The sequence below is a fragment of the Carlito syrichta genome, unplaced genomic scaffold (genome assembly GCF_000164805.1).
Source record: "Carlito syrichta isolate Samal-C Ts95f unplaced genomic scaffold, Tarsius_syrichta-2.0.1 Scaffold90614, whole genome shotgun sequence".
Classification (NCBI taxonomy): Eukaryota; Metazoa; Chordata; class Mammalia; order Primates; family Tarsiidae; genus Carlito; species Carlito syrichta.
Window position 1 is genome coordinate 359,281 of NW_007034710.1, and position 15,021 is coordinate 374,301.

At 42.2% G+C, this 15,021-nt stretch overlaps 1 protein-coding gene across 2 annotated transcripts in view; it reads left to right on the plus strand.

Moving 5' to 3' along the window:
* Nucleotides 1-3,340: 3,340 nt before the first annotated feature.
* Nucleotides 3,341-15,021, plus strand: part of ZNF609 (zinc finger protein 609) — a 243,532-nt gene continuing 231,851 nt past the window's right edge. For both annotated transcript variants that reach the window (XM_008058728.1, XM_021712633.1), the window contains exon 1: nucleotides 3,341-4,178. In XM_008058728.1, the coding sequence (XP_008056919.1) occupies nucleotides 3,432-4,178 (747 nt within the window). In that variant the 5' untranslated portion in view covers nucleotides 3,341-3,431. The remainder of the gene's footprint in view (nucleotides 4,179-15,021) is intronic.

Sequence of the window (15,021 nt, forward strand, 5' to 3'; positions counted from 1 at the left end):
CGCGGGTCTCGAACCCGTGGGCTCAGGCAATCCACTCACCTCAGCCTCCCAAAGGCGCGGGATTACAGGCTGAGCCACCGAGCCCGGCTCGATTTCTGTCATTCTTTTCACTGTACTTTTTCTTTGCAATCTGGAAAATATATTAGGTTTTCTTTTAATTTACTGATTAATTTTCTACAGTTTCAGTTCTGTGCTTTTCTGATTTTTGTATGAATTTTAATTGGTACTGCATTTTTTGTTTCCTCACATATTTTTGTAAATGTTTTATCCTTTTCTCCTTTCAAAATGAAGTTACATGTTTTCATTGGACTTGTTATGATCTCAGTGCTCTCCCTTACTGGCACACTTTGTTTATGCTGCCTCATACAATAGGTCAGCCAGTCTAGTAAAGTGGGAACTGTCAGAAGCTCTCAGTGAGCATTAACATTCTATTTTATTTTAATTTTAATTTTTTTTTAATTAAAAAAAAAATTTTTTTTGAGTTGGAGTCTCACTTTGTCGCCCAGACAGGAGTACAGTGGCCGCTCCTGTCCACTGCAGCATCGACCTGCTGGGCTCCGGCGATCCTTCCGCCTCAGCCTTCCAAGTAGCTGGAACTACAGGTGCGTGCTACCACACCCAGCTAATTTTTGTTTTATTGTAGAGATGAGGTCTCACCAAGTTGCCCAGGTGGGTCTCGAACCCATGGGTTCAGGCAATTCACTCACTTCAGCCTCCCAAAGGCGTGGGATTACAGGCTGAGCCACCAAGCCCAGCAAAAAAAAAAAAAAATTAGTTTTTGAGTTGGAGTCTCACTCTTGTTGCCCAGACGGGACTTCAGTGGCACGCTCACTGCAATCTCAACCTGCTGGGTTTAGGCGATCCTTCCATATCAGCCTTCCACGTAGCTGGAATTACAGACACACGCCAACACGCCTGGCTAGTATTTTTGTGATTTATTGTAGAGACAAGGTCTCACCAAGTTGCTAGGCTGGTCTCAAACCCCCAGGCTCAGGCAATCTTCTCTCCTCGGCCTCCCAAAGTGCTGGGATTACAGACTGAGCCACTATACCTAACTGAGCATTAACATTTTAATGTATTTTATATACTTTCCTTACTTCTCCAGAGTCTCTCTCCCATTATCATCTGTTTTCTAGAGGAAGGTCTTTTGAATCTAAAGAAAATTTTATTATTTTTCTAAGGATAAAATAACATGGGGCTGTCTTAATGGTTAAATTACATACTGAAGACAATGGGTAAGCCTTAGATTAATGTGGGTTACACTCTGAGCCTCACCACAATTGCAAATATTGCAGGAGTAATAACTTATGATTTAGGGAAGAACTGTACTGTAATAATTTTTGTGGAGATTCACTTGTTATTTCCTAGAAATATTTTCTATTTTCAATGGTACCATGTTCCATTGCCTTATTCACTGTTTTATTTGCTACTGTATTCCCAGCTTCTAATTTAACGTGTGGCACATAGTAGGAAATAAATAAAAATGTTCTAATAGGTGAACAAATATCTACTATATTACTATTTCATGGAGGCCACGTCTTCTTGTGTAGTGTCGAGAATCCCGCACAGCTTACTAAAAGTTTCTTCACTATTCTAGATCATTTCCAGAGGTATCATTTCTCTAACTCTTCAGGAATTATGTCTCTTTTACCTTATGGGTAACTTTCATAGTTCCTATATCATGTCCTCCCTCCCCAACACACTTTTTGTTCATCCTTTGTGAAATAAACTTGATGTTTGCTAATAAACAATGGTTGGTTGCCATTAACACTAAGTTCTCTATTTGAATAATGGATATATTTTCTTCTCAGATCTACAGCTAAATGGCAGATTAATGTGTACACTCTCTCTCTCAAATCCCAGATGGTAGCAGGCATTCACCTGGTACAACTTTGCTCTGCTGGTATGACATCTTTTCTTGCCCCTGCATCCTAGTTCTTTGACACTATTCTCAGTAATTAGGTGAAAAAGTACAGTTTGTTTTGTCTCTGTCATATCTGTAGCATTTACCTTTTAGAGATCCACTTTGCAGGATGTGACTGCCAGGTTTTCAAGGTAGTACATTCCTCAGGTCTCATGAGTCAGGAAACAGTAGAGAGATAAATTGCCCTCTTAATTACTACCCCCTCCCCTTTTTTCCCAATCTCTGTTTCATGTAGTGTGAGACCCTGGTGTTTGTCAATACAGTACCATCAATCTTATATAAGAAAGTAAAGAGTTATCTCACATTCTAGTGTTAGGGTTTTTTTAGTAGTGTTCAGTTATTGACAGTGTAAACCTTTTTCTCTTTTTCTGTGTCTTCTAAAGTATTTTAGTGGGAAGTAAGAAAGGCCATATTGAATCTTGCTATTCAGACATAATTTGAAATCTGGAGTTTGATAAGGCTGATTTAACTTAAGCTAATTGGTTGAATCCTCTCAGAATTGTCTCCTCTAATTGTAGTTTTTGGCCCCCATCCTGAAGTTGCATTTTTCCCAGTTCTGCTTGCTTTTCTCTTTTAACTGTGTATCCCTCAATAGTAGAATGATAAGGAATCTATACTATTTTTAATAGAGACAGACCCTGTTAGTAGAGGCCTTTTAAGGCTTTTGCTAGATCATGTTCTGAGCCTCTGATAATTTTTTTCTTTTGAATTGGAATCTCACTCTGTCATCCATGGCACACTCACAGCCACTGCAGCCTTGACCTGCTGGACTCAGCTGATCCTTCTACCTCAGCCTTCCAAGTAGCTGGAACTACAGGCACATGCCACTATGCCCGGCTAATTTTTTTATTTATTGTAGAGACGAGGTCTTGCCAAGTTGCCCAGGCTGGTCTTGAACCCCTGAGCTCAGGCAGTCCTTTCACCTCCACCTCCCAAAGTGCTGGGATTACAGGCGTGAGCCACTGTGCTGGCCTCTGAGTCTCTGATAATTTTTTTTTTAAAGCAAGGAGAGAGGGAGTGTGAGTAAAGTTGTGCTAGAGCTTGAATGCCAGAGCCTGTATTGATTGAGGGACAATTGCCAACTGGCAATGGTAGTAAAACTAAGTCTCTCAGAAATGGTAAACTAACTCTAGAGGACTTACCCCAGAAACTCTGGGCCATGTGGAAATTTTGTACTCTCCCTTGGGGAGATGGAATGGGGATTAACTTTTCATTAGGTGCAATATAACTTGGTTAGAAATGCAATTGGAATGTGTTTGTCTTGTCCATTGTGATGTGCTAGCCCCAAAGGAAGGGTCTATTTTGTGTGGGAGTTTATTTCAGGCTGTCTCCTTGCCTGTATTGTTTCCTTTAACTACTTTTTAAATTTTCTTTTTCCAGCAATGATGTTGTCCACTGGGCATGTACTGACCAATGTGGCAGGTCTGAGAACATAGCTGAAGCTGAAAATAGGAAAGCTGGGGGCAAGGAAGAGCCTTGAATCTTGAGGTGGGACGTTGACTCTAAGATGTCCTTGAGCAGTGGAGCCTCCGGAGGGAAAGGAGTGGATGCAAACCCTGTTGAGACATACGACAGTGGGGATGAATGGGACATTGGAGTAGGGAATCTCATCATTGACCTGGACGCCGATCTGGAAAAGGACCAGCAGAAACTGGAAATGTCAGGCTCAAAGGAGGTGGGGATACCGGCTCCCAATGCTGTGGCCACACTACCAGACAACATCAAGTTTGTGACCCCAGTGCCAGGTCCTCAAGGGAAGGAAGGCAAATCGAAATCCAAAAGGAATAAGAGTGGCAAAGACACTAGCAAACCCACTCCAGGGACTTCCCTGTTCACTCCAAGTGAGGGGGCAGCTAGCAAGAAAGAGGTGCAGGGGCGCTCAGGAGATGGTGCCAATGCAGGAGGTCTGGTTGCTGCTGTTGCTCCCAAGGGCTCAGAGAAGGCGGCTAAGGCATCCCGCAGTGTAGCTGGCTCCAAAAAGGAGAAGGAGAACAGCTCGTCTAAGAGCAAGAAGGAGAGAAGCGAAGGAGTGGGGACTTGTTCAGAGAAGGATCCTGGGGTCCTCCAGCCAGTTTCCTTGGGAGGACGGGGTGGTCAGTATGATGGAAGTGCAGGGGTGGATACAGGAACTGTGGAGCCACTTGGGAGTATAGCTATTGAGCCTGGGGCAGCGCTCAATCCTTTGGGAGCTAAACCGGAGCCAGAGGAAGGGGAGAATGAGTGTCGGCCGCTAAAGAAAGTCAAGTCTGAAAAGGTAAGAGGTGGCCAGATCTGGCTGCCCATTGCCAGTCAGAGCTGCCCTGGACTAACTGCCAAATGCTATGTGCACTTTGTGGGAGACTCATTAGTTTGTGGGTAATGACCATTACAAGGTCAGAGCAGCTGGTAATGATAATGTGGTTTTGCTCCAAATTAGAGAATTCCCTACAGACTCATTTACGGCAAGCCTGGACATTTTGGAACAGGATGGATATCTGTTGTTGGGGGTAGCTACTTGACAGAATGAAATTTCTGTAGTCTGAGTTGAGACCTTCACACCTTGTCCTTTTCCCACCTTAGACACAGTGCTAGAGGCTGGCATCAAACTTTTATTTGGTTCCCAGCTTGACTGGCATGATAATATCAGAGTTTTAGTAGTTGATAAATTTGCTAAGCTTTTTTTCTATGTATAGATTGTGTATGGTTCTTGTTGGGATGAATGGTGCTGCTGGACCTCTGGAAGAACAAATGATTAATTACATTTCATGGCATATCTACCAAGTGTTCTGTTGTTGACTACCAAAAAGCAAAGGGGCACAGTTCAGTGTCAAATAAACAAGGCAGGAGGTACTAACTGTACAATGAGGTACTTAATTAGACCTTATGAGTTAGTGTTGTGGCTGTGAAAGTTTGGCCTAGTAAGAGATTCTTTGGCCACTAAAGGTGTAGCTCTTTGCCAGGTATCTCCCGCAACTATTAGGAATCAAAGACTCCTAATAGTTTAATAGCTGCCAAAGAGTGTAATGATACCTTGCCTTCTGCTTTACTTGGAAGGACAGGTGCCTGCAGCTTCAGGAGGGGTTAGAACTGAGTCCCTCCTCTAGGAAGATGATCTTAGTTCATGTCTCAGGAAATGGAGCTTGCAGACTGGAGCAGAGTAGGTATGAGTCTAAGGTCAGCTCAGGCTGCTTCAAACTTCAGCAACTTATAATTTCCTACAAAGCGACTGACCTGGTAATGAGCCATTCACTGGCTCTTGGTTTTCTGCTCTGTGCTCTGCTCACCCTGTGTTTTCAGCTGATCCCAGCAGATGCAGTATAAATTGATTTCTCTGTAATCACATCAGCTGCAGCAGGGAATACCTATTTCCATATATAAGTGTTAATAAATAAAGACTGGATATGTATATTTGGGTGGTACTGCCCTCTTAGTGCCTAGATTCCAGTGGTAGCCTGTGCTTTCTTTGCCATAGGTATTTTGGTCTTTGTCTCTGGCACATCTGTATCACTTAGCAACATCTGGGCTTCTCTGGTAACAGGGCTATAAGTTTCTTCCACTAATAATACAATGGTTCATTCCCTTTTACCAGTGGCAGCTGCCAGAGAGCCTGCCTGTGTTTAGGTGGCAGATGCTATAGTCCACTTCAGCAGAGTCAAGCTCCAGCTGGCTACTAGCATGGCTCATCCTGTGCTGGCTGTGATTTGCCATTTTCTCTGGGGTACAGATGGATAATACTGTTTTAAAGAGGCCGAGGAGTACTAGAAGTTCTTGCTCCTGTTCCAGACCCATTAGATTGCTACCTACATCTGGCTTCAGGAAACTTGCCATATATCCATGTTCATAATCATTATTCCTCCTGTGCTGAAAGCACTTCTGAGGATGACCTTCATTTTCCTATCTTTTTAGAGTACTTGAGTCATGTTGCAATCTTCTAGGACTGTGGGTGAAAGAATGAATGTTGCTTAGCTTCATCCTGGATGTAAGTTTAAATGTCCACGATTGTCTCCAACAGAGAAGCAAATGGAACCCATTTTCTCTTATATAGGTGCAGGGACTGGTGCATCTATGTGGTGGCTGCTCTTTAGATTATTGTTGGGCTGAAAGATGCAATATATTCAGCTAAGAATACACCTTGGTGCCAGATAATTTGTTCCTTAATAATGTTGCTTTGCTATGAGCCTTGCCTCCCAGGGAAACTGTGAGAATGGGGCAGTAGAATGAGGAAAAAAGGGAGGGAGGACTGCTTCGGTTTTTGAAAGATAGATTAAAATTGCTGGGAAGTACTTTTAGAAGCAGAAAATTGCTGTGCAGTATGACGTTCTTTCCTTGTTCTCTTAGTCCTTTTGGACAGTCTTGTTCTAGGGGTGCCTTTCCAGATTACCTTTGGCCATTGAAATAAATAATTATTTAAATAAATATTTGGAAGTTGCTAGGAGATTTAAACACACTGTGCCCCGGGAGAGCACTTCTGGAATGGGAGGAGGGGAAGAGGCAAGTTTAAGGAAAGAAAGGAACCTTGCAGTGGAGCAACTTTTAAGAAACAGGAACTCCTGGGTTTGGGGTATAATAGGTGTTCTGTCCATGTTTGATGATTTGTGCTATCGTTTATATTATAGTTTGTAAGCAAACTCTTTGAAAACTTTTTAATGATTTTCTCTGAGAAATGAGCAATGAGCTTGCCTATGGCCTAACTGGTTTGGAATGTTCCTTCTGTTTTAAGGACAACCAGCAGAACCAAAACAACAAAACAGATGTCTGATATAATCTAGGAATTGCATATTCTAAACTGGGATCTGTCACGAAGAGGGAAAACTCATGAAATTTGGAAAGTGTCTTGACTGGAGTCTTCCCCAGCTTAGAAATAGGAGAGAAGATAATGGAGTCTGTAATTTAGCAAGGTAGAATGTTGACTACTAGCTAACAAGGAAGGTTTGAATATTCAAATTATCTCCCTCAGGTCTTCTCTCTATCAAGGTAGATATCTCAGGCTATGACCTAGGGACTTTTCCGTTCACCAAGGTTGTACATTTCCCTTCATGGGATTCCACTTTTGCTCTACCACACCTCTATCCAACAGGACTTGCTCTACTGTTTGCCAGAGTACTAGGAGAGACCAGAGATGACTCTTAGCAACTGCTACTGCCCTGAATTGTTGTTGAACACTCCTGCCTCATACTTCTTGTCAGCTGAAGAGTTGGGGGAGGGAATGTTGAGGGATAAACAAGACAGAACTTTCTAGCTCCTGCCTTTTCCCTTGCCTTTGGTTTGATTGATGGGTTGTTAAGTTAGGGATGGAGGGGGAGGCAGTGGGGAAGGAGGGTGCTAGTCTGAGTGTCCTGAGTTTAGTGTTTGTGTCGCCACTCTGACAGGCAAGAAAAAAGGAGTTTACAAACTACAGATGGCAGCAATCTATCTATACACCTCATCAGGGGTTATGACCGGGAGTTTAAGGTGAGACTCCCTTTTTTTCCTCCATCAAAATAAAGTAACCAGTAGGCTCTAAAGAAGGATATAGAAGTTTGCAACCAGAGGCTTCTCCTCACCTCTCTTTAGCTGCTGCTTTTGATCTTGCGAGGAAGGTATACTGCACTCTGCTTTCCCCATGTTTGTATTTTAGCTTCTACTGCTTCCAGAATGCTGCATATATTTTCCCTTTTAGTATAGGATACAAAGTAAATGGTAAAATGTGCTCTTTTGCCTTCTGATCATGCTTGTGATAATATCCTGTGTTCTCAGAGCATCTTCCTTTACCCTTGGTTTTGTATTCCTGCCCTAGTTTGTGCCTTCCAACTCAGTTCTCTTGTGTTACAATCCCGCATTGCCCAACCAAGGTCAAGTCTCTTTTATGCCTTCTGATTCAAGGTTTTCTCTCTTAACACCTTACTTCTTCACTAGCTGTTCTTTCTTAGCTGTTTGATGGCATAGCAGTCACCTTTGCTTCCTGAAACCAAATACCCTCAAGTATTTTCTGTCATGGAAAAAATAAAAAAGAAGTTGATATTTATGTCAAACAGAGTTGCATTCTCTAACTACAGGCTTAATTTATTTTTTCATTCAGCAGCTCTGTTTTCCTTCTGGGTGTTGTAATTCAAGAAGAGCCCAGAGAAAGATTATCTTGTCCAGATTTCTCTCTCTCTCTTTTTTTTTTTTTTGAGTTGGAGTCTCACTCTGTCGCCCAGACTGGAGTGCAGTGGCCGCTCCCGACCACCGCAGCCTCGACCTGCTGGGCTCCGGCGATCCTTCCGCCTCAGCCTTCCAAGTGACTGGAACTACACTCACGCGCTACCACACCCAGCTAATTTTTTTTATTTATTGTAGAGATGAGGGCTCGCCAAGTTGCCCAGGTGGGTCTCAAACCCGTGGGCTCAGGCAATCCACTCACCTCAGCCTCCCAAGGCGCTGGGATTACAGGCTGAGTCACCGAGCCCGGCTTGCTATTTTATTTTTAAGGTAAGTTTACCATGTTCTGGAGGAAAGCAGAGATGAAGAAGTGGAAGGAGAAATTACTATGACTAGTGAGAAGGATTTCAGAATTCATACTAGGTTTAGGGTAGGTCAACATCAAGGTTATCTCCCCTCACTGGCCAGAATCATGCTTTTATTCCATTCAATGGAAGTAAAATAAAAACTATGGAATATTACATGAATAAAACTAATTGAAGGATTAAAAAAAAAGACAAGGTTTTACTGTGTTTTCCAGGCTGGTCTTGAACTCCTGGGCTCAAGTGATCCTCCCACCTTAGCCTCCCAAGTAGCTGTGATTACAGGTATGTGCCACCACGCCTGGCTAATTTTCCCACTTTAAAGCCTACCTTAGAAACATTGAAAGTGAGTGCCCAGATACTCCAGTACTGTGTTCACTTGTTTTTTATGGTGACTTTAGCACTGTAGACACTCAGTAAATAAATGAATGATCTTTGAGTTTGAGGTTCTTAGATAAGGTGATGATGTTTGCAAAGAATAACTATCTACAACTGAAGCTAAAACTATCCTGTTATATACAAAGAAGGAAAGTTACTTTTCAGCTGCTACTTCAGGGCCTGGCAATCCCAGCACTTTGGGAAGCAAAGGCAGGAGGATTCCTTGAAGCTAGAAGTTGGAGACCTTATCTCTAGGCAACCTAGCAAGACCTCAACCTAGTAAGACCTCATCTTTATAAAAAAATTAATTAAAAAAAAAACCCTGCTACTTTGAGCTTAACTTCTATATGTGTTCTGTATGTGTGTTTTGGAATATTTCCTTCAGCCAAATTTTCATTATAATCATCAAGGCATTGCTAGTTCCTTCTTTTTTTGGCAACAGCAGTTAAAAACACCCTTGTTCTAACGTGCTTCTCACTTGGATACATTACTAAATAGACAGACCTTCAAATGTATTGTGGATTTTATTAGGTGTTTTGTAAAAAAAAAGATACACTGTTGGATACTATCATCACTTTTCATTAATTCAGTACATTAACTGAGTGGATTTTAGATTCTAGATACTCTACTTTGTGGTAGGTATACATGAGTAAATAAAACAGAGATAGTCCCTACTTTTTTGAGGAGCTTTCAGTTTACTACCAAGAGCAAAATTCCTATGAACATCTCCCATAAAACCACGTGCATTATATCACCAGAGTATCAAAAATGCAAGTTCTTAAGCCTTAACCCAAATCTGCTAAATAAGTTTTGAGGACAGGGGCCCAGAAATCTATACTTCCAGAAGTCTCTCCAGATAATTGCTATATAAAAGTTTGAAAACCTTTGTGAAATTTCTTTATAAGATGGGCATTGGGGGCCACTTTTCATTTAAAACACCAGCCTTCTAAACTTAAATTTTTCATCAATTTTTATGTATAATTCAGTAGTTAAGAGTGTGAACCCTGGGTCAGGCTCAGCCTTTATTCCAGCACTTTGGGAGGCCGAGGCAAGTGGACTGCCTGAGTCCGCGGGTTCGAGACCAGCCTGGGCAACTTGGTGAGCTCTTGTCTCTACAATCAAAAATCAAAAATTAACCTGGCGTGGTAGCACATGCACCTGTAGTCCTGGCTACTTGGAAGGCCGAGGCGGAAGGATCGCCGGAGCCCAGCAGGTTGATGCTGGGGTGACTGTGAGTGTGCCACTGCACTCCAGCCTGGGCGAAAGAGTGAGACTTCAACTTTAAAAAAAAAAAAAAGGCTGGGCATGGTGGCTCACATCTGTAATCACAGCACTTTGGGAGGCTGAGGTGAGAGGACTGCCTGAGCTCATGGGTTCAAGACCAGCCCGGGCAACTTGGCAAGACCTCATTTCTACAATAAATCAAAAAATTAGCTGGGCGTGGTGAGGTATGCCTGCAGTTCCAGCTACTTGGAAGACTGAGGCAGAAGGATCGCCTGAACCCAGCAGGTCAAGGCTGCGGTGACCTGGGGCGTGCCACTGCACTCCAGCCTGGGCAACAGAGACTCCAACTTAAAAAAAAAAAAAGAGTGTGAACTCCGGAGCCAGACTACCTGGGTTTGTATAAAGCCAACTCTGCCACTTACTAGCTGAGTGATCTTAACCAAGTTACTTAATTGCTCGTTCTCAGTTTTCTCAGCTGCAAAAGGAGGAAAACAGTAGCACTTGCATAAGATTGTTGTGAGATTAAATTAGTGAATTAATATAAAATAGGAAGCATTGAATAAATTCTATTTTATGGCACATAGGAAGCATTGAATTAATTCTAGAAAAAAAGAAAAACGTGAGTTGAAATACATCTCAGTCTGCCCTAGGCAATAATGGACTGAAATATAACAACATTTCACTGTGCAGGAAGCCCAGTATAAGTAGATAAACATGTTGGCTAAGATTTTCAGCATTATGCTCAGAAGTTCCAAGCCTAGCTTGGGAAATTTGCATGGCGGCAATGTGTTCTAAAACCCCTGATAGTCATAATTGGAGGGGGGGAAAGACTAAAAATTGGCTTCAGGGGATGTTATTGAAGTGGCCTATTGAACTTCAGACTTCATATGAATTGAGTTTCCTTTCTGGCCATGTCCCTGGTGGGGTTGGGTGTGTTGGATGAATGTTACTATGGGTTTGCCATCACATACAGTCTCATGGATGCTGGAAGAACATGGAGTGTTTTTGTTTCTACACAAGAGTGCATGGAAAATCCAAGTCCTAGTTCTTAATCTTCCTCCCCTAGTGTGAACTTGTATTTTTGCCATTTGGGTATAAGAGCTTTTACCAGCAGAGCTCATCCAGAGAGGCAGCAGGGCTTGGGCTTTCAGGCTGGAGGTGGCAGTAACATACACAGCTGAGATCCTGCCACTGCTGGCTGGCTGAGCCCTCCTCTCTGTGGTTTTCACTCTTCAAGCCATGCTTGAGTAACCCGCCTCCAGAGCTGCTGACAGGGCCATGTTCAGAGGCCTTGGAAATTACACTGTTCATTTCCTTATCATCCCCTGACCTGCAGTGCAGAGCCTTCTGGTGCAGGAACAAGGCAGAAAAAATCCAGACGGCTCCCAGCCAGCATGTGTCAAGAGCTACAAAGAAGGAAATTGGACTTGCTCACTTAAAAACCATGGGGTTAGGCTTTGATTTTTGGTTCCTGCAGAGAGTTATTTGTGTGTGTGAGCGTGTTCTATCTCTGGATATGAATAGAATGAGTCTGCATGGCAAAGCTGTGGAGGAGGAGCATCTGAAGAAGACAGCGGGAAGATTGCTTTTTTCCTTCAGTTAATTTCCCAGTTGTGCCATTGGGGTGGGTCTGGAAGCATTAGCATCAGGAAGGTGCCAGACCATATTAATATTTTAAAATATATTTCTCTTGGTACAGTTAGTCATAGTTTAGTCATGGTTGAGAGCACCCACACGAAAAGATTCCTTAGCTAGCTGAGGAGACATTTTTAACAAATCCTATTCCCTCAAGTCGTTCATCCTAGATGACATTGACATAATCAATATCTAAGCTACCTCAGAAAGTGTAGACTTTGAGTCCATTTTAGGTAAGAGAAATAGCACTTTTGAGATGGAGGATAGTGTGACAAAAAAGAGACAGGAGAAATACAGAGCATTTTGAGATTTTCTTTTTATAGGGAAAGTTTAAAAAAAAAATTTCCCCCCCATCAATGTAGCATAAAGTAAAGGGGCAAAATTTTGTAGTATTTTAAGTGCTGGTCTTTGTTTGGGGGGAGTTGATATTACAAAACAATCTACTTTCTTTTGCTTTTGGCATCTCTCTTGCCTGAGGAGGCCCAAAGGAAAGACTCTTCAGGTTGAAGAAGTAAAATGTCACCGTAAGAGCTTCTTGAGCAAAGTTTATCAAGCATTCTGGTTTTTTGTTGTTTTTTTAAGTTGGAGTCTCACTCTATCACCCAGACTGGAGTGCAGTGACTGCTCCCGGCCACCGCAGCCTCGACCTGCAGGGCTCCGGCGATCCTTCCGCCTCAGCCTTCTGAGTAGCCGGAATTACAGGCAGGTGCTATCACACCCGGCTGATTTTTTGATTTATTGTAGAGATGAGGTCTCGCTGCCCAGGCGGGTCTCCAACCCGCAGGCTCAGGCAATCGACTCATCTCAGCCTCCCAAAGGCGCGGGATTACAGGCTGAGCACCGAGCCCGGCTAAGCATTCTGTTTTTATCTGGATTTTCTTTTTCCTTTATCGAATTTATTTATCCTTTTTCTGGATTTCCACTGCTTTAATGTTAGTGGTACTATCAGAGCCTTTGTGAAGTGGGAAAAAAAGAAGAAATCTTTTAGCTTTCAAATCCTGGAGGTGTTTTAAAAACCTAAGTGTCTTGCTTGTTGAAAGTACTCTGTGGAGAAGTGTTTTCACAGGAGATGATAGCTAAGGTAAGAGGGGATTAGTCATAGTACCTCCTTTTCCCTTCGTATAAAGCAGTGGGTCCTGTATCTGCAGCTTCTGAGAACTTGTTATAAGTTCAAATCCCAGACCTCATCCCAAGTTCCAAAGTCAGAAACTCTAGGCTTCAGCCACAGCAATTTGCGTTTTGACATTAGCTGTCCTGTTGATTGCTGTACACACTGAAGTTTGAGCTCCACTATTGAGCACCCTTTCCTCTAATAGTGAAAATGAAATTTACCAAAAACTTGAAGGGGTAAAAAGTAAATCTGGACAATAAGTATGATTTTTTTTTCTTTGAGTGATATCCAGATATATTTTTTCTCTTTGTGAACAGACTAACAGGAACCTCAAATTGAAATGAATGTCTAAGAGTTTGGGACTTTGAGAGCAGAAGAGCAGAAAAGATCATTTTAAAAGCCTCACTCTTCTCATCTGTAATGTGGAAGTAAATATTAGTATTGACTTCATAGTATTATTGTGAGGATTAAATGAGATAAAGGAGGTTAAGCACTCAGCACTGTGCCTAGTGTATAATAAGTAATCAATATATGTCAGCTGTTGATGTTATTATTCTTAGCTATGAGGTACAAGGTCATTGTGAAATTAATGAGAAAGGATATCCTTAGAGACTTGGGCATTAAATCTTTTCATGTGCTCTGTTTTTGTTTAGTAATGAGTCCTTTTCTTTGTAAAATGTTTTTCATAAACTTGTACCTATCCCATGGTGTAAAAAACAGCAACAACAAAAATCAGGTCAGATGTGGTATCTCACAACTGTAATCCTAGTACTTTGGGAGGCCAAGGTGAGAGAATTGCTTGAGCCCAGGAGTTCAAGACCAGCCTGGGCAACATAGCGAGACCAAAATCAAAAAAATTAGCCAGGTGTGGTGGCATGCACCTGTGGTTTCAGCTTACTTGGGAGGCCGAGGCAGAAGGATTGCCTGAGCTCAGGAAATCAAGGCTGTCATGATTGTGCCACTGCCCTCCAGCCTGGGTTACAGAGAGACCCTGACTAAAACAAAACTACCAAACTCATCCAGCTTAGAGTTGATGTTTTCTTGTTTATATGTTTATTCATAAGTCAGGTGCTTTGCTGTGCATTGAATCAAACCATAGTGAAAGGTACAGAGTGTTGAAGAAAGGAGGTATGCATAGTCATCATACTTATACCAACCAAATTAGCATAATATTAGCGAAATTAACATTCAAGCCACAGAGTCACTTGGTGCTGAGACTTCTTAACTTAGGGTGCACATCAGAATCATTTCTGGAGCTTTTACAAAGTATAAGTGTCCTACTGAAGTAAAATCTTTGGAGTAAGAGACTCCAGGCATGTACTTTTTAAAAAAAAAGCTCATCAGGGGCTTTTTGTGTTCCTCTTGGTTATAAATCAATACCATGTGAAAAGGACTTTAACTTCATTATACTGCTTCTAGGAATTCCCATTACTCCTGTAGCCAGTGAACTCTTGAAATTGTCCTTGCTTTTTGCCATATAGATGGAGCTATATATTGTACTTTAGAGGTCATGAGATTCTCAAGTATCTTATACCATGTTTAAGATTCTCCTTCAGTGCTTCTTTTTAATTCCTTAGTCTACAGGATGCTTATGTTGGGGTTATCACCTTAATTAGGAGAATTAATTATTACATTTCTGATTATGAGCCTTTAAGATAGAGCATCCGCCGGGCTCAGTGGCTTAGCCTGTAATCCCGCGCCTTTGGGAGGCTGAGGTGAGTGAATTGCCTGAGCCCGCGGTTTGAGACCCGCCTGGGCAGTGAGACCTAATCTCTACAATAAATCAAAAAATCAGCCGGGCATGGTAGCGCACGCCTGTAATTCCAGCTACTTGGAAGGCTGAGGCGGAAGGATCGCCGGAGCCCGGCAGGTCGAGGCTGCGGTGGCCAGGAGTAGCCACCGCACTCCAGTTTGGGTGACAGAGTGAGACTCCAACTCAAAAAAAAAAAAAAAAGCATCCATGTCAGTGTTACTAATTCAGTTTTAAATTATTATCCAGAATTTTTTAGGCAAATTTGAGCTAAATTCCCTGGGGTTTTTTTTTGTTTTTTTGTTTTGAGTCAAGAGTTTCACTGATTCTTCCACCTTAGCCCTCCAAGTAGCTGGAACTATAGGTGCATACCACCATGCCAAGCTAATTTTTTTATGTATTGTAGAGTCGACGTCTCACCATGTTGCCCAGGCTGATCTCAAACCTGTGAGTTCATGCAATCCTCTCGCCTCAGCCTCTCAAACTGCTGAGATTAGCTACTGTGCCTGGCAATTTTTTTTTTTTTTTTTTTTTTTTT